Source organism: Hypanus sabinus, unplaced genomic scaffold (genome assembly GCF_030144855.1).
Source record: "Hypanus sabinus isolate sHypSab1 unplaced genomic scaffold, sHypSab1.hap1 scaffold_2211, whole genome shotgun sequence".
Lineage (NCBI taxonomy): Eukaryota > Metazoa > Chordata > Chondrichthyes > Myliobatiformes > Dasyatidae > Hypanus > Hypanus sabinus.
Window position 1 is genome coordinate 18,483 of NW_026780322.1, and position 23,518 is coordinate 42,000.

General features: G+C 44.2%; 1 protein-coding gene across 4 annotated transcripts in view; it reads right to left on the bottom strand.

The window, feature by feature from the left end:
• LOC132387803 (NACHT, LRR and PYD domains-containing protein 3-like) overlaps positions 1–22,161 on the bottom strand; it is a 39,959-nt gene extending 17,798 nt beyond the window's left edge. Inside the window, exons 1-5 of one of the 4 annotated variants that reach the window (XM_059960183.1) lie at positions 22,024–22,161; positions 21,732–21,900; positions 7,900–8,066; positions 3,404–3,495; positions 1,649–1,815 (exon numbers count right to left, since the gene is read on the bottom strand). In XM_059960183.1, coding sequence (XP_059816166.1) covers positions 1,649–1,815; positions 3,404–3,413 — 177 coding nt within the window. In that variant the 5' untranslated portion in view covers positions 3,414–3,495; positions 7,900–8,066; positions 21,732–21,900; positions 22,024–22,161. Of the gene's footprint in view, positions 1–1,648; positions 1,816–3,403; positions 3,496–7,899; positions 8,067–21,731 lie in introns of all 4 variants that reach the window. The other 3 variants (XM_059960184.1, XM_059960182.1, XM_059960185.1) reach the window with 3 other exon arrangements.
• Between the last annotated feature and the right edge of the window lie 1,357 nt (positions 22,162–23,518).

Consider the following 23,518-nt stretch of genomic DNA (forward strand, 5'->3'; position numbering starts at 1 on the left):
TTTCTTGAAAGTGTTATCGAAGGTAGATGGCGTTGTAAAGCTTTTTGGACTTGGGGCTTCATAAATCAAAATATTGAATACAGAAGTTGGGATATTATGTCGAAGTTGATGTTTCAGAGGCTAAATTGAAGCAATGTGTATATCTACCTCCTGAAAGGATATCAATAAGATTGAACAAATGCAGAATAAAATACAGATTGTTACCAGGAGTTGAGGATCTGAGATATAGAGGAAGTGTGAATAGGCTAGGACATTAATCCATAGAGTGTCGGAGGACCATGAGAGATGTGAAAGAGATATACAAGTTTATAAAAGGTATACAGAGAGTTATTGCGAAAATGCATTTATTACTGAGGTTGAGTGAGACTGGAATTGGAGATCATAGGGTAATGATGACAGGTGAAAGGCAAAGTGAAGGGGAACCTGTTCACTCAGAGGTTGCTGAAGAGCGCGGAGCGTGCTGCCATCTTAATTAGTCGATGTACATTCGAGTTGATTATTTAAGATCAGTTTGGATAAGTTCATTCAATGGGGGAGTTTTGGACGTCTCCAGTCCGAGTTCAGATCAATGGGACTAAGCAGATAATATGTCGGTGTGGACTAGGTGGGCAGAAGAGCCTGTTGCTGTACTGTAAGGTTTGATGACTATGACTAGGTGAAACTATGGCCGGGCCACTGTTGAGTTTTGCCAGGGTAATCCTTGGTGAACCGCAGCAGCTTCACCCTTCATTGCCAGGCTCCATGAGGGGTCCAGTGCCAGCCAACAGCTGGAAACTGGCAGTGAGGAGCAGCCAGCAAACTCAGGACTATTGTGTATGTGTGACAGACCAAAGGCGACCGGTGGTAATGTTGAGTAAGAAGTATGGACTGAAATTGTCAGCTGCCTCACGTGGAATGTTGTGTTCAGTATGGTGTCTGGCTCTTCACTAATATTCATTCTGGGTGGTAATGGGTGAACGCACTCCAGTAGCACGTGGACCATTGGAAAGCTGTTTCCTTGTAATTCTATGTTAGCTGTAGATATTTGGAATATTTTCAGTGGCACTAATGTTGCACTTCCCGTGTTAACAGTATATGCTATGGTAATTACAAACTCAAATTGGAAGTCACAAGGAACAGAAGGTAACAGAACCATGAGGCATGTTGGGGTATTGATCAAAAAAAGGGTCAGCAGTTCAAATGAGAGATGACAGTCAGTGTTGAACTGACGATGGGGTTGAAGGTAGACTGAGAATGAGCTGAGAAATAAGTCACTATATATTTGATTTGTGGGAAACCCGTGGGTCATCAGGAGAACGCAGACTGGTGAGTGGCCATTAAGGTCGAACATTGGGAACATGATGGGATGAGTGGTGTAGAGTGGTTATCTGTCTACTTGCAATGTCCGTCAAGTGTCACATCACTAAATTCACCAGTCAATCATTGCCTGTATCCTAATCTGTCTATAAATGAATGTGATCAGAAAACTGGAGAGAAGGTTGTGTTGGTTAATAAAAGTTCAGGGTTTTTCGCAGATGAAAACTCTTTTCTTGATGTTGACCACAAGCATTACAGGATTTTTACAGCCCAGAGGTGTCGTTACACCGGTTCTGTCGGTTTGTGATAGATTCAGTAGAATATACAGTCAGTGTATGTCCCTTCCACTTACGTGATACTCCTGCCTGGTGAAGTGATCCTCGCCCTTTAACATGGAGCCCACTCCCTCCACATCCTCCTCAATCGCCTGCTCCAGTCGCTCCATGTAGAATCTCGTCAACCGAAACAGTTGGTGATCGTCACAATTTGACAGGAAGGCGGAGATGGCGGAGTTCAGATCTGTAGTCGGTCGTAGAACATAAAATAGTAGATGTACCAAGCGTATGCGGACACGATGCCATTTTAAACCAATCCCATTTTCAGGAACACGGTTAATGTCCCCCGTTCCCGGCCTACTCATGAGTTCAAATGCCTCTCAGACGCTGCTGAGTATCTGTTTCCAGTCCCTCCCTCGGCAGCTCATTCCAGACACCGATCACTCTCTGTGGAAAACCTGCATCGTAAATCCCCTTTAAGCTTTACCATCTAAACAGACCTGTTACCTCAGGTTTTTGTGGTGAAATTCGTCAACACCCTCTACAGACCCTCCACATCATTCTCAATTTGTGCACAGTACTGAAATTGTCTCTTAACCAACGCGTATCCAGTTACAGTCTAACTTTAACAAATACCTCAACTCATCGTTTGCACACTACCAATTGTGTTGCCACCTTAAGGGAGCTGTGCACACCCATCACAAGACCCGACAGTACATCAATCTTATTATCAGTCCCAACATTCTCCGTGCACATTGCTCGCGAATTTGACCTCTCAAAATGCAACTTCTCACATTTGCCTGAATTATCTGTACTTGGTGACTCTCTGTTCCTATTTCTAACTGGATTCTGAACACTTTGACAACAGTCCCAAATTTATTCAACTCCTCCAACTCTGTAAATCAACGAATAAGTCCACCCAGTATATCATATGATTAACCTATTTGATTCACACACACGACACATGGCGAAACAGTGATCCTTGCGAACACTACTGGTCACAGACCTTCAGCCAGAACAACGCTCCTCTCGTGCTGACTCCATTTTATGTACCCAAGACGACTTTGAAATCAATTTACAGATTCTCAGCCCGAAACACTGAAGGTTATTTTTTCTCTGTAGGTGCTTCCTGACCTGCTGAGTTCCTCCAGCATTTTGTACGATGCCCTCTCCACTTATTATTTTGTTTTACTTTAATCCTATTCGCCAAAGATATTTCATTGCTTCAGTAGCCACCCACCCCCCAGATTCCCTGTGTACAATTTCTCTTGTTCACTGTCTTCTGCACCCAGCCCGTCCTCCCTCAATATAACGTCCTTTAACTCAGCCACAGAAAACAAACACCGGGAACTTCCCTCACCTCCATTGTGCAACAACCCGTTAATCTGGGGAGAATTCTACATTGCCCTTCCAAACAGAAAACAACATCTGTTTCTCTCACTGACTGTCGGAGGCATTTCCCACATCAGGGCGTACCAAATGCTGACGGAAATTCTATCTGTTCCCTCGACTGTTACATTGCCCGCTGTTGTATTCCTATCTGAGTGTTACCCACTCCCACCTTATTCAGGGGCTCCTTCTCCTTTCACTCAGGTGAAGATCTGTGTGGTGAGCGGAGCGATTCGATCATTCCCCTCGTTAGGTCCCTGCGCTGGACCTGGTGAATTGTTCCAATGCTCATGGACTCCTTACCAGTTGGAACAATGACTCCGTTTGATGGTACTTTCTCTCTGCCCCTTTATCTCCCAAGTTTATCCCTCTGAATTATTGATGATTTGACTACACGTGTACCATGATGACAGATTTAATGAGAAAGAGCCCAGGGAACATACCCGTGTCCATTCTGACTCTGACTGACTTTGGTTGATTGTCGTTTGCTTGTCTGACGTCCGGGTGGAAGAAAGCCCCACCTGCTGGCAATGACCTGAATTACACAAATAAAAACGTATGATTCAGTTCCTCTGTCCTTCAAATTTAAAACATTTTTGTAAGGTCACTGCTCACTCTCCTACATTCCAGACAGTAAATGGAGATTGGTAAAAAGACCTTCAACTGAAATTTCAAGAAGATAGCAAGGAAATATGAGGAAACTTACTTAAAGGAGCGATGCATTGAAGCTGAAGAAGCCAAAAGAATTGGAAAAAAGAAGAGATCTGTTGCAGAAGAATTGAGGTATCATAGGAACATTTCATGTAAAATGAGCATAGGAAAAGACAAAGAAGGGAAGGACCTTACAGAAGCAAAGGGCATCAAAGGGAGTTGGCAGGAACACACAGAAGAATTGCAAAAAGATCCAACAGTGAAGACATTAGCAATGACTCCCTCATCGATCTAGAGCCAGACATTCTGGAAAGCGAAGTCGAATGGGTGATAGAAAACATTGCCAATAATAAGGCTGCAGGATGTGACAGGATTTCAGTAAAATTGTTGAAATTTCTAAAAGGTGATGCTGTAAAAGTGTTGCATCCAATTTTCCAGCAGATCTGGGAAAATATAAACAACAATGACTTTTAGGCTGGATTAAGATCCGTTTTTATCCCAAAACCCAAGAATGGAAATGTCAAGTATTCACGTGCTAGAAAAGTAATGCTAAAGATTATGCAAGCAAGACCCTAGCAATATATGGAACACGAACTGCCAGATAGAAGCTGCTTTTAGAAGAGGCAGAGGTACCAGAGACCAAATTGCTAACCTATGCTGGATAATGGAGAAATCGCGAGAATTTCAGAAAAGTATTTATCTATGTTTTATTGACTACTCTAAATCCTTCAGCAGTGCGGTCCATAATATACTATGGCAAATACTTAAAGAAATGGGAATACCTGGACATCTGTTCTGCCTTATGAGAAATTTGTACAAAGATCAAGAAGCAACAGTTGCCAGACACAGAACAACAAACTGGTTCAAGATTTGGAAAGGAGTATGACCAGTCTGCATACTGCCACCCAGCTTATTTAATCTATATGTTGAACATATGAGGAATGCTGGTCCAGGCGACTCAAAATGTTGCAGTGAAAATTACCAGACAGAATATTAACAACCTCAGATATGCAGGTGATACGATTCTAATGGCTGAAAGTGAGGAGGATCTGAAGAAGCTTCTAATGAAAGTGAAAGAAGAAAGTTGAAAGCTGGCTTCTTGCTCAATATTAAGAAGACCAGCCAGTCCTATTAACTCTGTGGTAATAAATGGAAAGGAAGTGGAAGCAGAGACGGATTTTTTTCGTCCCTGGTTCAAAGATTTCTATAGATGGTAACGGTGATAGCCTTTTCAAATTTATTGGGTAGGAGAGCTATTTTGTTGCATTGGAAGGATCCTAATCCACCTACTGCTTTTCTCTGGCTCTCCTCCATTATGTTTTGTTTAAACCTGGAGAAAATTAGAAGTCGGACGTTCGATACATCTTTCAAATTTGAACAAACCTGGCCACCTTTCATTCAATATTTTCAGAAGATCTAATTTCTTATCTTTTTTATTATTTTTTTTAGTTTTTTTCTTTCTCCCTCCGTGAAGTTTCAGATTTGACTAGAAGGACGCTTTCTTCTTTTTTTGTAATCTTGTCCTCAAGTGGACTGCCCAGTTCCCCCCTTTTTTTTGTTTTAGTTTTTAGTTTGTTTAGTGTTTTATTTCTCTCCTATAAATAGAACATATCCAGTCTTTTTTTGTATGAATTGTCAAGAGGAGTTGTGGTTCTCTGTTTATATATAATAGCCTAATATTATATTACACATGATTTTGACAGTGTATATAATTTTCTTTCTTTGTACGTTTATTCTATTATGTATTTGATATAACTTCACCTCTGATTCGTATCTATTCATATAAATTATTTAATCAATAAAGAAAGATTGAAAATGATGGTGAATGCAGCGTATTAAACGGCGCTTACTTCTGGGGAGGGTAGCAATGGCAAATTTAGATAAAATACTGAAGTGCAGAGACATAACATTGTCTGCGAAGGACCGTAGAGTCAAGTATATAGTATTTCCAGTTGTGATGTAAGGCTGTAACAGCTGGAGTATTAATAAGGCTGAATACAAAATAATCAACGCCTCTGAACTTGGATGTTGGGGGAAAGAGTTCGTTGGACAGCAAGAAGATCCAACAAGTCAATACTTGGAGAAATACGCCAGACTGCTCACTGGGAAGCTTGAAAAGCTCAATTATTTTGACCACATCATGAGGGGACAGGATTCCTTGGAGAAGACTCTCATGTTCGGTAAAACAGAAGGCAAAAGGAGAGGATGGCAGAGGCTACGATGGATAGATAATAATATTCAAGAAATGCCTATACCCTTGGGGTATCTTAGAGAGGCAGTCTCCAGTAAAGAGGCTTTGTGTGCAGTAATGCTGTTGTATTTGGCTGTGTTCATGTGTTTTCATGTATGTTTTGAATGTCTACTAAACTTGAACATAAATTGGACAATGATTGTATCATAAACAAAAAAAAAGAATGAATATAGATGTTTTCAGTCAATAACAGACTTGTAAGTGTTGCATTTTGTCCCTAATGCAGACAGGGAGCAGCCATACTCCAAGCATCTGACCACACAACACCCACTGGGGCAGCCTGCTGGCCCGAGGTGTGTCTGTTTACTCCGCCGTTTAAACCCAGACACCTCAAACAAAAAGCAGCCACCGGGTCCCTCCAGCCCAACGTGTCAGATAGTAAGATCGTGACTTGCTGTTAAAATCACCCGACTCCGCACTTGCAGGCAACACTTTTTCGGTGTCCACTAAAAATATGCTGAAGCCTTCTCCATCCTTGCTCATACTGAGGAGATAAATCCCCTGAACTCCCACTTCAGTCCATCGCCCTGACAGCTCCGCCAACTCCTTGCTAAGGAAACGCCTAAATGACGAAGCCCATATCCCTACTGGTTGGTATGCTAAATTGGTATTTGGTTTCACCAATGAGAGACAAGTAAATGTCACGTCACTTCACGAGAGATACCGGTCACGCGCAGCATGCTTAAGTCTTCTCATCGTCAGCCCGAGGGTGACGAATTTCCGCGAGAGGGCGCGCGGTAGATGGGGAGACTGTAGAGTCAGTAACAGGGAACGGGGAGCGCGTCCCTCGGTCCCGTACAATGCGGACCAGCTCACCAATTGTGTCATGGTCGATCTGCAACCTGCTGGGATACAACATTAACACACAAATCTCGATGTATATACTTAATCAATGTATGGTTTCTTTTCACTTGAACTTATATTGGCTTACACTAATTAAACTGTCAGAACTTTTCTAATCAACACACCAAGTACATAAGTGGACCACTCGACCTACCGAACCTGCTGCTGATCTGATTTAAACTTTCGTTACGCATTCTCCCATGTTCATTTCGTTAACACTTCAAACCCACTCTTCATAAACAAACAGAGCTTTGAATGGAATAAAAGGCTTTAATTTCTCTGGGCAGTGAGCAGAAAGAGTTCCTAACTCCCGCGATCAATATTGGCAAAAGAATAGGAGGGTAAGAGGGTGAGTGGGGAGGGGGAGGGGAAACTGTTGCTGCTTTTCACTACACGATGCCCTCTCCATAGCCAATCTTTCCACAGTTTCTCTGAACATTGCATCTACCTTTATATCAACTCCTCCATCATCTGACCCAACACGCTGCTTCCCATACTGAGTTTAAACCGACTCCGGCAGCTCCAGTAGTCTTGGCTGCAAGGACATTCGTTCATCTCAAGTACAGGTATAACCCATGGCTTTGGTACAGGATCAAATGGGAACATTGCAAAACCTATTTCTGCTTAATCACAGATTCATAGGTTCTGACAATTTATTGGTAGAAAAACATGATGACGACAGGGTATGTAAATTTAAATTATTCGTTGGCATTTGCTAGTTCAGACTGAATGAAATGTGGTGCTGGGACATTTGGCTTCAAGATGGTTTGCTCCTAGCAGAGGCTTGCACGACGATATACTCGAGGGCAAGTATATCATTGCAGCTTGCAATAGACAGAGGAGTCAATGACATGTTCCTGTAGTTCATGGTAACTCCACATTTCTGCATTCACTAGAGCCGGAAGCGCTGCGGTGTCTTCTAAAGGGAGAAAATTTTCAACGCGTTTTGAGATGATTGGGACCTAACACAGACAAGCAAGGAAACATCAGACCAGATAAAGAGTTTGAAATGAGCAAATAATGTGAGGAATATGCATGGCTTCACAGAGCTGATGCTGACAGCGCATCAGTAGATCTGGAATGATTGCAACTGGCACTTCTACATTTATTCCGCATCACTCCAGCTATTTCCTCTTTTCCTTGGTACAGAAATGTAATTTCTAAAGGAGCAGTGTTTGAGTAAATGAGACACACCAAACTTTCTCCTGACTTTCAATGGAAACTCCGAGTCAGAAGGGTTCTGTCGAATTGATGATCTCCGTCCTCGGGCTGGTTCACTTGTTGCAGTTCCATCGTTTTCAGTTCTGGTTCGCTTCCAGTTGTGGGCTTTTCTTCCAATAAACCTCTCACCGGAGATCTAACTTCAATAAAAGAAGTAATGAAGTATGTTACTAAAACAAACGAGAACAAAGCGTTAACCTGACATTTAAATTTTGAGCGCATATGTCATGATCCGAGTGAAGAAATCTGTAACTGTCCCTCAAACTTTACAAAGCCTGATATGGGATACAAAGGAACACAGACAAAATGCTGGAGGAACTCATCAGGCCAGTCAGCATCTGGATGTCAATGCTCCTCTCTTCCAGCTGCTTAGTTCCTCCAGTATTTTGTGGGTGTTGCTTGGATTTCCAGCAGCTGAAGATTTTCTCTTGCTTGTGATGGAATACAAGGAAGTCATCATTCAGTCATAGTATAAGATACAAGTCATAATATATAACAGGAGAATTATGTGATAAAGTCATTCTAGTCTTCTCCATAATCAATCATGGAGGAGTATTTTCCAACACCGTATTCCTGCTTCCTGCTATAATTTTCAACCAATTTAGAAATCCAGAACATGAATATACCCAACGATAGCCTCCACCACTGTTCGTGGTGACAAATTCCACAGATCAAACAACCTTTGGCTGAAGTAATGTCTCTCATCTCAGTTTTAAAGTGACGCTTCTTTATTCTGAGGCTGCACTCTCAGATCCCAGACTCTCCGTCTAATCCAGACACCCTCTCCATTCCCACTTCAAGCAGGCTTGTTGTTATTCATTTGGAAAATATTCATCCCCGCCGTAACTTCAACCCCCACCCCCCAACCAACCCTAGATATAGGGGGGGGGGTGATTTACTTTTCAGCTGGTTTGGCACACCATTGTGGCCGAAGGGCCTGTTCCTGTCATGTTCTGTTCTATCTTCAGCATCCTGAGTTTCTGTTTGACTCCCACTGGCCGATAGACAGGTGAGAGTGAGGGGAAATTTCCAATTGTGAATTGATTTCTGAAACCCCGGTCTATTTCTACTGGTGCAAACACAAAACAGCCTATTTAATCACAGCCTCTTCCTGTGAGGGATGGAATGGGAACTCATTCTCTGCTTTGGTTCCAAAGAGACTTCAGAACTAAACATCTGGGCACAGAACAGAAATACTCACTCAACATCTCATAAACCCTGACAACTTGATTCCCTGATTCATTTTATCTGGTTCAAGACATGTGTGGTATTCCAGGATCCAACCTCAGAAGGTCACAGCCCGCACATCTTTTCCACATCTCACACTGGGTGTTCCCGCATCTCACTCTGAGAGATTCACGCTACTAATATCCAGCCACCTGAGACGTCTGCTTAATTACGGAAGGAGTAACATCCAGCCGCATCTGTAAAAGCACCAACGTGGACCGAAGCCCAAACACTGCCAGTCCCATTTTCCTGGAAACCACATCCCAAGATTGCATCGCAAGCACCAACTCTCCCAGGGCTCTTTGCTGCCGGTAATATGCGGCAGTGTCTCAGCTAATCCCAATTCAAAAACTTACATTCCCACACCAACCCGTGACAGAACTGGAGCCTGATGATCCTCTTTCTAGACGGGGATTAGCTCTAAAACATGGGCCTTGGACCACAAAGGGTGCTGATACATTTTAGCTTGTTCCCACAGTTACATTGAACACAGTTGTTCATTATTTTATTGAGTGTGGTGTAGCCCAGGTCAATTAGCAGCCACTTTCCCCGTCGTGTAACAGGAAGAAAATGTTTTAAATATAAAATTGAAAATATAGCATTGGTAACTCAGTACAGCAGATTTAATTTTGTTCTTTTGATGCAGAAATGATTGACTGACTGCAAGATGTTTGACACACTGAACAGAATTGCATAAATACAATCCCTACAATCTTCTTCATTCCCTCCCGGACAGTAAATGCTGAAAGCATCCTCGTATCTGAGGCCACTCTCTCTCCACTGAGAGTCAGCAACCAGAGAGCGATAAACACGTTCAACACTCTCTGCAGCTCTGGTGAGCTGTTGCCCTGGTGACGGAGGAAGTGGCTCGCAAAGATAACCGAGCGGGGAAACAACAAACTCAGTGTGACACGTTCTCGGTTTCATTGTGACAAAGGTGAACTGAACATTCAGCCTTTTTGTAATGGTGATACTAAAATTCCAGTGGTTGTATTCACCATTTCTGGGTGCATTCAGTAAGTTTCATGGTAGTTTCAGCTCTACAGAGCTCTCAGAAGTGCAGATGCTGGTCCAAAATAAAATCACATTGTTGGATTCGACCTGTCGATTGTGTGTAGAAGTTTCAATTGAGATTCACAGAGCCCTTGGAGCACAGACACAGGACTGTTAGCCCATCCAGTCCGTGCCATGTTCGGTGTGGTTCCATCTCCCTGCACCCAGACCATAGCCCTCTATCCCTCCCTCATTGATATACCCACCCAAACATCTCTCAAATTCTACCATCGAGCCTCCATCTCTTACTTCTGCTGGGAGTTGGTTCCGCATTCGCACCACCCTCTGATTGAAGTAGTTCCCCTTCAGATTCCCCATAAATGTGACACTTTTTGCCCTAAATCCATGATCTTACCCAACCTGAGGGGAAAAGTCCTACCTTTATTCACCCTATTTATACCATCATAGATTTCTATATCTCAAGCGGGGGTTCCCAACCTGGGATCCATGGACCTCTGCTTTAATTGTAGGGGCAAATGACATAAAAAAAGTTGGAACCCTGCATATACCCCATCATTTCTCTGTATTCCAGGTAATCAAGTTCTAACCTGTTCAACCTATGACTATAATTATTTTCTGAAACACCAGCAATGTCCGTGTAATTTTCCATGCTCTTTTTCACGCTTATCGATATCTTTCTTCCCAGCAGCTGAACGGAACTGCACACAATTCCGCAAATTTGGAAATCACGGTGTCTGTTACAACTTTAGCATTAATATCCCAACCTCTCTTCTTAATAACCTGCGTTATAAAGGTCAAGATGCCCAAAACTCTCTTTACGACTCTGGTGCTACCTTAAAGGAATTATGGATCTGTAACATCCATGCCAGGACAATTAGGCTCCAAATAGTCATTTCCCCCAAGTAGTGAGCCTGATCAACACCTATACTCACAACCCACTCTCTACTCACTAACCCACTACTAGTTTCCTGACAGTTCTAGGCACTTCTCTGCCTAAAGTAACTTTATGGACAGACAATCAATATCAGTCTCCATATCTTCAGATTCCCCTGTGCCTATCATCACTTTAGGGACATACAATCAATGTTTTAAGCATTCATACTTTATTTGTATTATTGTGGTCTCTGTCATTTTGTTGTTGTTTTTTTTTCTCTGTGTCCTGCTTCGAACACAGAGTAACAATTATTTTGTTCTGCTGTACTGGAGTGACATTATGCAAGCTTGAATCCTGAACCCTTGGAAAAATAATATGACCAACCACATTATCTATACTCCCTCTTGATTTCCTAAACTCCTACAATGTCACCTCCATTCTCCTCTGGAATGAAGATCCAGCTCGGCCAACCACTTCCTATGACTCGGCCCTCTAGTCCAGGCAGCATCTTCAGCAATCTCGTCTGCACCCTCTCCAGACTGATAATATCTGTACTACAGTAGGGTAAACACAACTGTACGTAATACCTGGTGTATCCGCACCAAAAAATTATATAAACACAATATAATGCCCATAATCCAGAACTCAATACCCTAACTAATGGCCAGCATTATTAAAACCCTCTTGTTCACCCTCTATACTTGCACGTCCACTTTCAGTGAACTGTACTCTTGCCACCCCGGTCGCTCTGTTCCACAACACCCGAAGTCCTCCTGTTCACTATACCAATCCTACCTAGTTGACTGTCCAAAATGCATCATCTCTCACTTGACCAAGTTCAAAACCATTTGCCATTCCTCAGCCCATCTCAGAAGCTGACGAAGATGTCTTTGAAATTCAGTGTCAGCTGTTGCCATAACAACCAGTCTCCCGAATTTAGTCTCCCTGTATACCCATGGCTGTGTCGCCACCCACAGCTCTAATCTGCTAATGAAATTTATCGACGACACCGCATAGATTGGCCTCCTCTCAAGCAATAACGAGGTGGCCTACAGGGAAGAGGTCATCTCTCTGACACAGTGGTGGCAAAGTAACAACCTTCTGCTCAATGTCGCAAAAACAAAGGAGCTGGTTGTGGATTACAGAAGGAATGGAGGCGGGTAAACCCCTGTTGACATTAGTCGATCTGGGGCTGAGTTAGTGAACAGCTTTAAGTTCCTCGGCTTCCCCATCACCAAGAATCTCACACTGTCTGTTCACATCAGCTGTGTGGTGAAAAAGGCACAAAAGTGCCTCAGACGGTTGAGGAAGTTCGGTATCATAGAACATAGAATAATACAGCACATTACAGGCCCTTCGGCCCACAATAATGTGACGACCATCAAACCCTGCCTCACATATACCCCCCTCCAGCTTAAATTCCTCCGTTTACCATAGTTGTCTCTTAAACTCCACTAGTATATTTGCCTCCACCACTGACTCAGGCAGTGCATTCCACGCACCAACCACTCTCTGGGTAAAATACATTCCTTTAATATCCCTTGAACTTTCCTCCCCTTACCTTAAAGCCATGTCCTCTTGTATTGAGCAATTGGTGCCCTGGGGAAGAGGCGCCGGCAGTCCACTGTGTCTATTCCTCTTAATATCTTGTACACCTCTATCATGTCTCCACTCATCCTCCTACTCTCCAAAGAGTAAAGCCCTAGCTTCCTTAATCTCTGATCATAATCCATACTCTCTAAACCAGCCAGCATTCTGGTAAATCTCTTCTGTACCCTTTCCAATGCTTCCACATCCTTCCTATAGTGAGGCGACAAGAAATGGACACAGTACTCCAAGTGCGGCCTAACCAGAGTGTTATAGAGCTGCATCATTACATTACGACTCTTAAACTCTATCCCTCGACTTATGAAAGCTAACACCCCATAAGCTTTCTTAACTACCCTATCTGCCTGTGAGGCAACTTTCAGGGATCTCTGGCATGTACCCCCAGATCCCTTTGCTCCTCCACACTACCAAGTATCCTGCCATTTAGTTTGTACTATGCCTTGGAGTTTTTCCTTCCAAAGTGTACCATCTCACACATTTCCGGGTTGAACTCTATCTGTCACTTCTCAGCCTACTTCTGCATCCTATCAATACCTCTCTGCAATCTTCGACAATCCTCTACACTATGTAGAATATCACCGACCTTTGTGTCGTCTGAAAACTTGCCAACCCACCCTTCTACCCCGACATAAAGGTCATTAATAAAAATCAAGAAACGTACAGGTCGCAGAACCGATCCTTGTGGGACACCACTAGTCACAACCCTCCAATCTGAATGTAATCACTCCACCACGATCTCTGCCTTCTGCGGGCAAGCCAATTCTGAATCCACCTGGCCAAATTTCCCTGGATCCCATGCCTTCTGATTATGTGAATAAAACTACTGTGTGAACTTGTCAAACGCCTTACTAGAATCCATGTAGATCACGTCCACTGCACTACCCTCATCTATATGCCAACACCCCTAAACCAGAAGAAGATTTTTTTTATGGGGGCACAACTGAGAGCATCCTAACTCGCTGCATCACTGCTTGGTATTGGAACTGTACATCCCTCAATCGCAGGACTCTGTAGACAGTGGTACGGACAGTCCAGCACATCTGTAGTTGTGAATTTCCCATGATTCAGTATCTTTACAAGGACAGGTGTGTAAAGAGGGCCCGAGAGATCATTGGGGACCAGAGAAACCCCAACCACAATCTATTCCAGCTGCTACCTTCCGAAAAAATGCACCGCAGAATAAAAAACCAGGACCAACGGCCTCCGGAACAACTCCTTCCACCCGGCCATCAGGCTAATTAACACGTTGATCTGTGGTAATCTATATTATATGGAATGTTCAAATGATTTTAAATTATAAATTACTTTGTTTGCACATCGCACATTTAGAGGGAGACGTAACGTAAATATTTTTACTCCTCATGTATGTGAAGGATGTAAGAAATAAAGTCAATTTAGTACAATTCAATTTAAATTTGCTAATCGTGCCTTGTCCATTCATGTACAAATCAATGGCATGAATAGTGAATTACAGAGGTCTCGATACTGGCACACACATCCCACCCATTACGGGCCTCCATTCGCTAAAACCATCTTCACTCATCTCCCTCTGTTTCTTGTTGTGAGCCCGGTGTGAATCCACCTCGCCAGCTCCCCGTGAATCCCACGTGACCGAACCTTCCCGATCAGCTGCCATGCGGGATCTTGTTACAGACTTTACCAAAGTTCAGATGAACAACATCACTGCCCAACTTCACCCAACTACCTAGTTAACTTTTAAATAATCTCCAAAATACTTCACAGATGTGATGGCCTATTGGGCAGTGTTGATGGTGATTTCCCCATAACCAATGTCCAACATCCCGGGATTTCAGCTTCACTGCAGACTGAGAAAATTCCGATCCCAGCTGCAGAATTACCAACCTGGACTGAAGCCCGTATACTGCCAGTTCCATATCCTCAGAGTCACCGGCCCAATATCATCACCCATGCAAAGACGCTTTGGTGCCGGCAATTTGCCGTGGTGTTTCCGCCATTTCCGATTCACAAACTGAGGTGGAATTGGAAACTAATGACCCTCTGCCGGGGCGGGTGGTCAGGCTGGTTCCCCACTCTGTATAGAGAATGCGGGTACACTTCAGCCTGACACCAGAGGCTAAACCGAACACATTTGATCACAATCTTCCTGCTGTGTGGGATCTTGCCCAGCACAGCTGGCTGCCATGTTTCCTGCAGTGTAGCAGGAACAAAATGTAAAATTATAAAGTAGGAAATGCTGGGAACTTGGTACATCAGACTACATCTCTGAAAGGACAAATGGTGGAAGACCCAGTTCCAGAACTGAGACTGTCCAAGATGCAGCCGATCTGCTGAGCGTTTCCAGTATTATCTCCTTAAATTTCCTGCAACTGTAGTATTTTCTCCATCTTCATTTTAATGCACAGATAGTAACTGATTGCCACCCTAGACTGTAAATACCACCCCACCCCAACTAATTTGTTAGTTCTGAGTTCATTCTGACCCTGGTGTAACACATCCCATACAGTCAATAGTCACAGCATCCTTTCCTCCCACTATCATTCTGTTACATTTGCTCCCGAGGCCACTGTCTCTACGCTGAGAGGCGGTGACCACAGAGCGATAAAAAGTGCAACACTTGCTGCAGCTCTGACGGGCCGTTACCCTGGAAACAGAGGAAGTGGCTCACTGAAAATAACCGAGAAAGGAAATAACAAACTTAACATCAGAGTTCAATTATGACAAAGATTAACTCTGCAGCCATTTTGTAACGGTGAAACTAAAATTGAAATGGCTGCAATTACCCTGCCACGTGCTGTGTTCAATTAAACTTCTGGTAGTCCTGTCTATATAAAAATATCCTGGAAAAGATGCAAAACAAAATTTCACAATGAAGACAAAGTTTGAAAGAGAGATTGCTGAAATATATCATTGCGGCATTGGGATACAGACTGGACAGAGGTTGAACAAGATGGTTGATATATATCATTGAGGTGATGGGATACAGGCAGGGCCGATGTTGAACAAGTTGGTTGATATATCTCACTGAGGAGGTGGGATATAGGCTGGACAGAGGTTGAACAAGATGGTTGATATATATCATTGAGGTGTTGGGATACAGGCTGGACAGAGGTTGAACAAGATGGTTGATATATATCATTGAGGTGTTGGGATACAGGCAGGGCAGATGTTGAGCAAAATAGGCAGGGGATGAGCAGATTGAGCCTGATGGGAGAAGAGGATCAAGGGCAATCTCTGATGGTCCTCCAGCAGTACACAGATCCTGAGATAATAGTACATGCTAGGAGATAACAGATTCCAATATAACAAAGCCAGAACAAACAATAAGAATTTTGGTATACTTTTCAACTCTACACACTTTATCAATGCACCGCAGAAAGTATCCCATCCTGATACTTCACATCTTCATATGGCTACTGCTCTTCCTTTAACTGAATGAAATAGCGGAGAACTGTGGACACAGCTGTGTACAACATAGAAACCAACCTCCCCTCCATGGAGTCAGCCTATACTTCCCACTGACGGTGTCAAGGGCGGTGTCCATTCTGCTGTTATAAGCAAACTGAATGTTCCCCAGTGTGATGAGATGGACTCCTGACCTCACAGTCTAACAAGATGTGACCTTGCATCACATATCTACCTGCAGTGCAGTTTCTCTGTAACCAGAATGAGTTGTGACATTCTGTTTTTGTTTCACCTTATATCACCTCAATGTGTTGTTGTAATGTATTGATCTGTGGGGATGACACCAAAGACAATGTTTCACTGTACATTGGTAACATGTAAAAAGAAGATTCCCCATTTTAATCGTGGGGAAATATTAGACAGCCTGGGTTGCTCCTTTAGAAATTCCAGAAGGAGTGTACAGATTTCTGGGAAACTCAGATACATGAAAAAAAACTTAATTCTCCCATTAATAGGGCCACACATTGGGAAACATTGGCTGCATGCTGTCAAGTCGCAGAAATAGAAGAAGATGATGTAAACTTCCCAGTTCTCCCCAGAGGACGTGAGAGATCTGGATCTCACTGTCCTGTCTGAACGGGGAAGATGAAACTACCCATACACGAGGAGCAGTGTCCCGAGGGTGCGATTACTCTGCTTAACCCTCCGTCTGCAAGGACACAATGTACCGAACGTCCGCTTCCAGTGTGCTGGAAATATGTAAAACAATTATCGACCCCAGACATCGATCCAGGTGAAGACTAGATCCACTACCGGGCTGAGTGATGGAGGTAAAGTTCCCCAGGTACAACTTAACGGATGGGCTTAGTCCTGACATCGCTCCTGGGACCAGAACACCAGGGGCTGAGCGACAGTTCATGTCAGACGGTTTTGTGTGAAGGTCCCATAACCAGAACGACCACAACAGGTTGTATCCAGGAAGTGGGACGAGGCCGCCAGTTCGAGGAAATTTATGGGACTCACTTCCTAACATCAGGTTCCCCCCTGCCCCAGTAGTCACCGATGGGAAATTGTCAGTCGCGTTCACCCCGAGTGACCAGCCTCAATACTGACCGATGAGAACTTGATCAATTTGTCCCGCAGACAGTGATCGGTTCACTGGCTCCCAGTCGGCGATCCCCTTCAACAGAGAACGGAAAGAAAACCCCAGCCCATCCGGAGACTGTGAGAGTGGGGGCGGGGCCTCGGAAGTGAAAACCTCAGATGCTGCAGATCTGCATTTGAAATGGGAGCGAGAACCTGGATTATGTGACGGGTGGAGGGTCTCCCGTCTGAACTGGCGACTACGTTCCTAGCCCCTCACACACTGCCCGACCGACCTGCTTATTTCATATTTACACCAGTTACATTTTTAATTTTTCCCTCTGTATCTTCCCGTCCCCATTGCTCCACCTCCCGGTTCTCAGAGTTACGGGCTCGATTCCCATCCCGGTCCGACGTAAAATTCCCACCCGAACAGGAATTGTGCAGGTTTCATTGGAATCACACTATTTTCTATCCACATCCATCCGAAGCTTCACTGGACAAGAACACTGAAACATCAAGTGAGAATCCGCTGGAGGTGGTCATTTAGCCCCTCAAACCATCAACAAGATGATGGCTGCTCTCCCATCTCAGGCAAATGTTTCTGCCCGATCCTCATTTCCTTGATCCCTTCAGTCTCCACACATTTGCCAGTCTCTGTTTTACGTGAGGATGATCATTGAGTCTTCACCGCCCTCTGTGGTGGGGTTTTTCAGACATTCACCACCCTCAGAGTGGAGGCATTTCCTCTCATCTCAGTCCATCCCCTTTTTCAGAGACTGGGCCAGATGGACTGCATCCCAGCTCACTAGGTTTTTTAATCCTCCATGGAATTAATTTCCATCTTCTGCAGCCCCGTGTTGTCCCAACCACTCACCTTCCACTCATGTCATTATTTCCACCTTCCCACCTCCCCCTCACCTGGATCCACCTCTCACTCCCCAGCTCTTGCCCCATCCCCACCCCTCACCTCTTTTCTCTGACTATTTCCCGTCCACTCTCAGTCCAGAGGGAGGGTCTCGGCCCGAAATGTTGACGGTCCATTTCCATCCACAGATGCTGCCCGACCCACTGAGTTCCTCCGGCAGTTTGTTCTTTGGTCTGTATAACCCGTGTTAGTATGGGGAGCGGGATTTTACACCATATTCCAGGTACAATCTCAACAAAGTCCAAATAATCGTTAAAGTCATTTTCACTCTTATACCTAATAACTCTTACAATAAATACAATGTCAAGACAAGTCACTTTTATTGTCATTGCGACCATAACTGCTGGTACAGTACATAGTAAAAATGAGACAACGTTTTTCAGGACCATGGTGTTAATTACAAAAACTAGACTGAACTACGTAAAAAAACAACACATAGCAGAAAAAAAAAACAAACACAACAACGACACCAGACTACAGACCTACACAGGACTGCATAAAGTGCACAAAAACAGTGCAGGCATTACAATAAATAATAAACAGGACAATAGGGCAAGGTGTCAGTCCAGGTGCTGGCTATTGAGGAGTCTGATAGCTTGGGGGAAGAAACTGTTACATAGTCTGGTCATGAGAGCCTGAATGCTTCGGAGCCTTTTCCCACACCTTCTACCCAATGTACCTTCTACCTCCCTCCCTACCCACTGCACCTCAGTCCCTCACCATTAAACACACAGTTTTTGTTTCTCCTACAGAACTGGGTGATCTCACACTGGGCTCCAGCTGACCTGTTGCTCCCACTCACTCCTTTTGCCTCCGTCTGCCTGAAACTTCTCGACAAAAGACACAGAACATTGAACAGTACAGTACCTGAACATGCCCTTCGGCCCAAAATGTTTTGCTCAGCTAATTAAATTAGGAATCAAATGGCCAAATAATCCCTTCTGCTGACATAATGTCCACAGCTTCCTCACATCCAGGTGCTGATTTAAATATCTCTTAATATTGTGTCTGCCAGAACCATCACCCCGGCAGCACATCATAGCAACCCTCCACTCTGTCTGGTAAAAACACTTGTACCTCACATCTCCTTTCAAACTAGCCGCTCTCACATCAAATACATGGCCTTTTGTATTAGACATTTACAACCAGGATAAAAAAATATTGTCTGTCTTCTCTATCTATGCCTCTCATAATTTTATACACCTCCATCATCTCACCCTAGCCTATATCACTCCAGAGAAAACAACCCAAGTTGTTATAGCTCATGCCCTCGAATCCAGGCAATATCCTGGTAAGCCTTTTCTGCACGCTCTCCAGGGACATTGACATCCTCCCTGGAATGAGGCAGCCAGAAATGTATGAAATACTCCAGATGTGGCCAAACTCACGTTTCATGAAGCTGCAACATAACTTCCTGAATTTTGAATGCTATATCATGACTAATAAAGGCAAGCATGTCATTTGCCTTCTTAACCAGCCTGTCAATCTGTGTAGCCACTTTCAGGGGGCGATGAACTTGGGACTCCAAGATCCCTCTGTTCATCGACACTGTTAAGGTCTTGTACTTGACACTGTAGTATCTCTATCATTGGCCTAGCGAGCTGCCAAGATGATCATCACTAATCAAATCTCACAGAGATTTCTCAGATCCTGTTGAATTTATTGCCAAGTGCACAAGTACGGGAAGGTACAGGTACAAAGAGACACCGATTTGTGGCAGCATCACAGGCAAGTACATTCAGATAACACACGGAACACAAATTATACGATTCTCTGTCAGTAACAATCTGTAAATATAAGTTTTATATCATTAACAATATGGAAACAAAAATGTATCAATAATCATAAATATACATTCTCTGTCATTAACATTATACAAATATACATTTTTTCCAAGAGCTGACTTGGAAATGTTTAATTTGGTCCCTCAGCCAAATTGTTGACACAGTTTGGGAACAACTGAGCTCCAAGCACTGGTCGCTAAAACACCAACTGGGACATCCTGTAGGGCCAAGAAGGGTCTGGTTATTCTTTCTCTTTAAACACAGGACCAGGAACAGGCCACTTGGCCCATCATGTCCATCCTGTAATTTAATAATACCCAACACCAGTCCATCCTTGCTCCCATCACCAATCCAATCTACTTTGCCCAGACCATTAGCCCCACTTGCAGGTCAACAGTCTGCCAGCAATTGTCCCCCAAAGTGGTGAATATCTCTGCTCGCCACCACCATGGCCTCAGACATTTCCACAGACGAGCCCCCTTGTCCCTTGTGTCATTGCTTCACACCAATGGGAAGAGAGTAATTCCTCTGTTGACTGTGGGGTGGGGTGGGTGGGTCAGACCATTGTTACCTCAGCCAGTAAAGTTCAACTGTTTCTGCGCCAGTGTGATGTAAGGAATTGCACACGCGATGTCAGATCCCAATGTGGGGAATCCACACATGACATCAGGTATGTGGGGGCGCAGAGTGACAGCACATGTGGGTGAGAACTTGTTTTCAAAAGTTGTTTACTGGACATTTTTAATGATTTCATGGGGATAATGAAGAAAGCATAACAGATGTCATCGCTGAACCCAGTGTTGTGTGAGGAAAAGTCCCCTGCCACATGCCCGGATTTGCCATGTTGTTGACGGAGTGGGCAGCATGGCCATTTTCTTGAATTGGGTCACAAAACCCCAAATGTTTCTGGGGAGGACTTTCCAGGGTGATCTGGTTTGGGTGGTTCAGCCAGTGCAGTAATCTACTGTTTACTATTTTCATAAACAATGGCTTGACTGATGTAAACCAGATTCGGCTGCAGTGTAAACACAGGAGTCTTTGTCTCCTGGTAAACCAAACACCCTGACAATGAGAACCACAGATACCCCTTCCTGTAAGTCAGTGTATCATTCAAACAGCTGTTTGCTGAGAGGAATGGTCATTGAAGTTCTCCCAGATATAGTTGAATAGAGTTGAAGTGGAGTTCAGGGGTGTCACATTAAAAGGACAGGTCAGCCAGACCCTCTGTTTGGTCCATCTGACTAACCTTCCTGAACATTGTGTTTGTGACAGAGCCCCAGAGTCTGGGAACAGCTGAATGGCAGGAAGCAGGGGGTGATGCTGAGGGCAAACACGAGGAAATCTACAGATGCTGGAAATTCAAACACACACAAAAGGCTGGTAGAACACAGCAGGCCAGGCAACATCTATAAGGAGAAGCACTGTGGACGTTTCAGCCCGAGACCCTTCATCTCCTGTCCTGACGAATGGTCTCGGCCTGAAACGTTGACAGTGCTTCTCCTTTTTGATGCTGACTGGCCTGCTGTCTTCCACCAGCATTTTGTGTGTGTTGTTGAGAAAAGCTCAAGCAAGTTTGCAGCAAGTAATTTCAAAGTATTTTTTATTTGGAAAGATATTAAGTATAAACTCTCCCCTTCGTTTCCATCTCCCCACTCAGAAGTGACCAAAAGCTGCTTCACAGGATGGAAGACCTTGAAATGAACAAACACTGAGGGAATGTGAGTGAATTTAAAGAGCTGGGATACTGACAGCACATCACCAGAGCTGGAGTGATTGCAACTGTTCTGACAGAGGCATAACTGGTACTTTTGGGCACATTCGGTCTCACTCCAACTATATCCTACCTTCCTTTGTACAGGTATGTAATGTCTAAAGGACCAGTGTTTGAGTAAAGGAGACTCACCAAACTTTCTCCTGACTGAATTACTGGAGTCTCCGAGTCAGATGGGTTCTCTCCAGTTGATGATCTCCGTCCTCGGGCTGGTTCACTTGTTGCTGTTCCCTCGTCTTCAGTCGTGGTTTGCTTCCAGTTGTGGGCTTTTCTTCCAATAAATCTCTCACCACAGGTCTAACTTTAACATGAAAGATAATGAAGTATGTTAACAATACAAAGGAGGTCAAAACATTTCTGCTCACTGAAATCTAAAGATTGAAGACAAATATAATGATCTGAATGTTCCTAAATAAAAACTCACTGAAAGACATAAGTCACAGGAACCGAATGAGGTGATTTTATCCATCGAGTCTGCTCCACCATTCAACCATGGCTGATTTTATTCCAAAACAATATTCCTGCCTTCCTCCTGTAACCCTGAAGCTCAACTCAAGTCAAGTCATTTTTATTGTCATTTCGACCACAACTGCTGGCACTGTACATAGCAAAAATGAGACAACGTTTTTCCAGAACATGGTGTTACAGGACACAGTACAAAATCTAGATGGAACTACGTAAAAAAAACAACACAAAGAGAAAAAAAAAACACACACAAACAACAACTACACTAGACTACAGACCTACACAGGACTGCATAAAGTGCAGGCATTACAATAAATAATAAACAGGGCAATAGGACAGTAAGGTGTCAGTCCAGGCTCTGGGTATTGAGGAGTCTGATAGCTTGGGGGAAGAAACTGTTACATAGTCTGGTCATGAGAGCCCAAATGCTTCGGTGCCCTTTCCCAGATGGCAGGAGGGAGAAGAGTTTGTATGAGGGGTGTGTCGGGTCCGTCATAATGCTGCTTGCTTTGTGGATGCAGCGTGTAGTGTAAATGTCCGTTACGGTGGGAAGAGAGACCCCAATGATCTTCTCAGCTGACCTCATTATCCGCTGGAGGGTCTTGCGATCCAAGATGGTGCAATTTCGAACCAGGCAATGATGCAGCTGCTCCAATACTCTCAATACAACCCCTGTAGAATGTGATGAGGATGGGGGGTGGGAGATGGACATTCCTCAGTCTTCACAGAAAGTAGAGACGCTGATGTGTTTTCTTTGCTAGGGAGCTGGTGTTGAGGGACCAGGTGAGATTCTCCGCCAGGTGAACACCAAGAAATTTGGTGCTCTTTATGATCTCTACTGAGGAGCTGTTGATGTTCAGTGGAGAGTGGTTGCTCCATGTCCTCCTGAAGTCAACAACCATCTTTTTTGTTTTGTTCGTATTCAGAGACAGGTTGCTGGCTCTGCACCAGTCCGTTAACCGCTGCACCTCCTCTCTGTAAGCTGACTCATCGTTCTTGCTAATGAGACCCACCATGGTCCTGTCACTGGCGAACTTGGTGATGTGGTTCGAGCTGTGTGTTGCAGCACAGTCGTGGGTCAGCAGAGTGAACAGCAGTGGACTGAGAAGGCAACCCTGGGGAGCCCCTGTGCTCAGTGTGCTGGTGTTGTAGATGCTGCTCCCGATCCGGACTGACTGAGGTCTCCCAGTCAGGAAGTCTAGGATCCAGTTGCAGAGGGAGGTGTTCAGACCCAGTAGTCACAGCTTTCCAATCAGTTTCTGGGGGATGATTGTGTTGAATGTTGAACTGAAGTCTATGAACAGCGTCCGTACGCATGTGTCTTTTTTGTCCAGGTTGGTTAGGGCCAGGTGGAGGCTGGTTGCAATGGCGTCATCTGTTCAGCAGTTGGTACGGTATGCAAGCTGCAGGGGGTCCAGTGAGGGGGGCAGCAGGGTCTTGATATGCCTCATGAC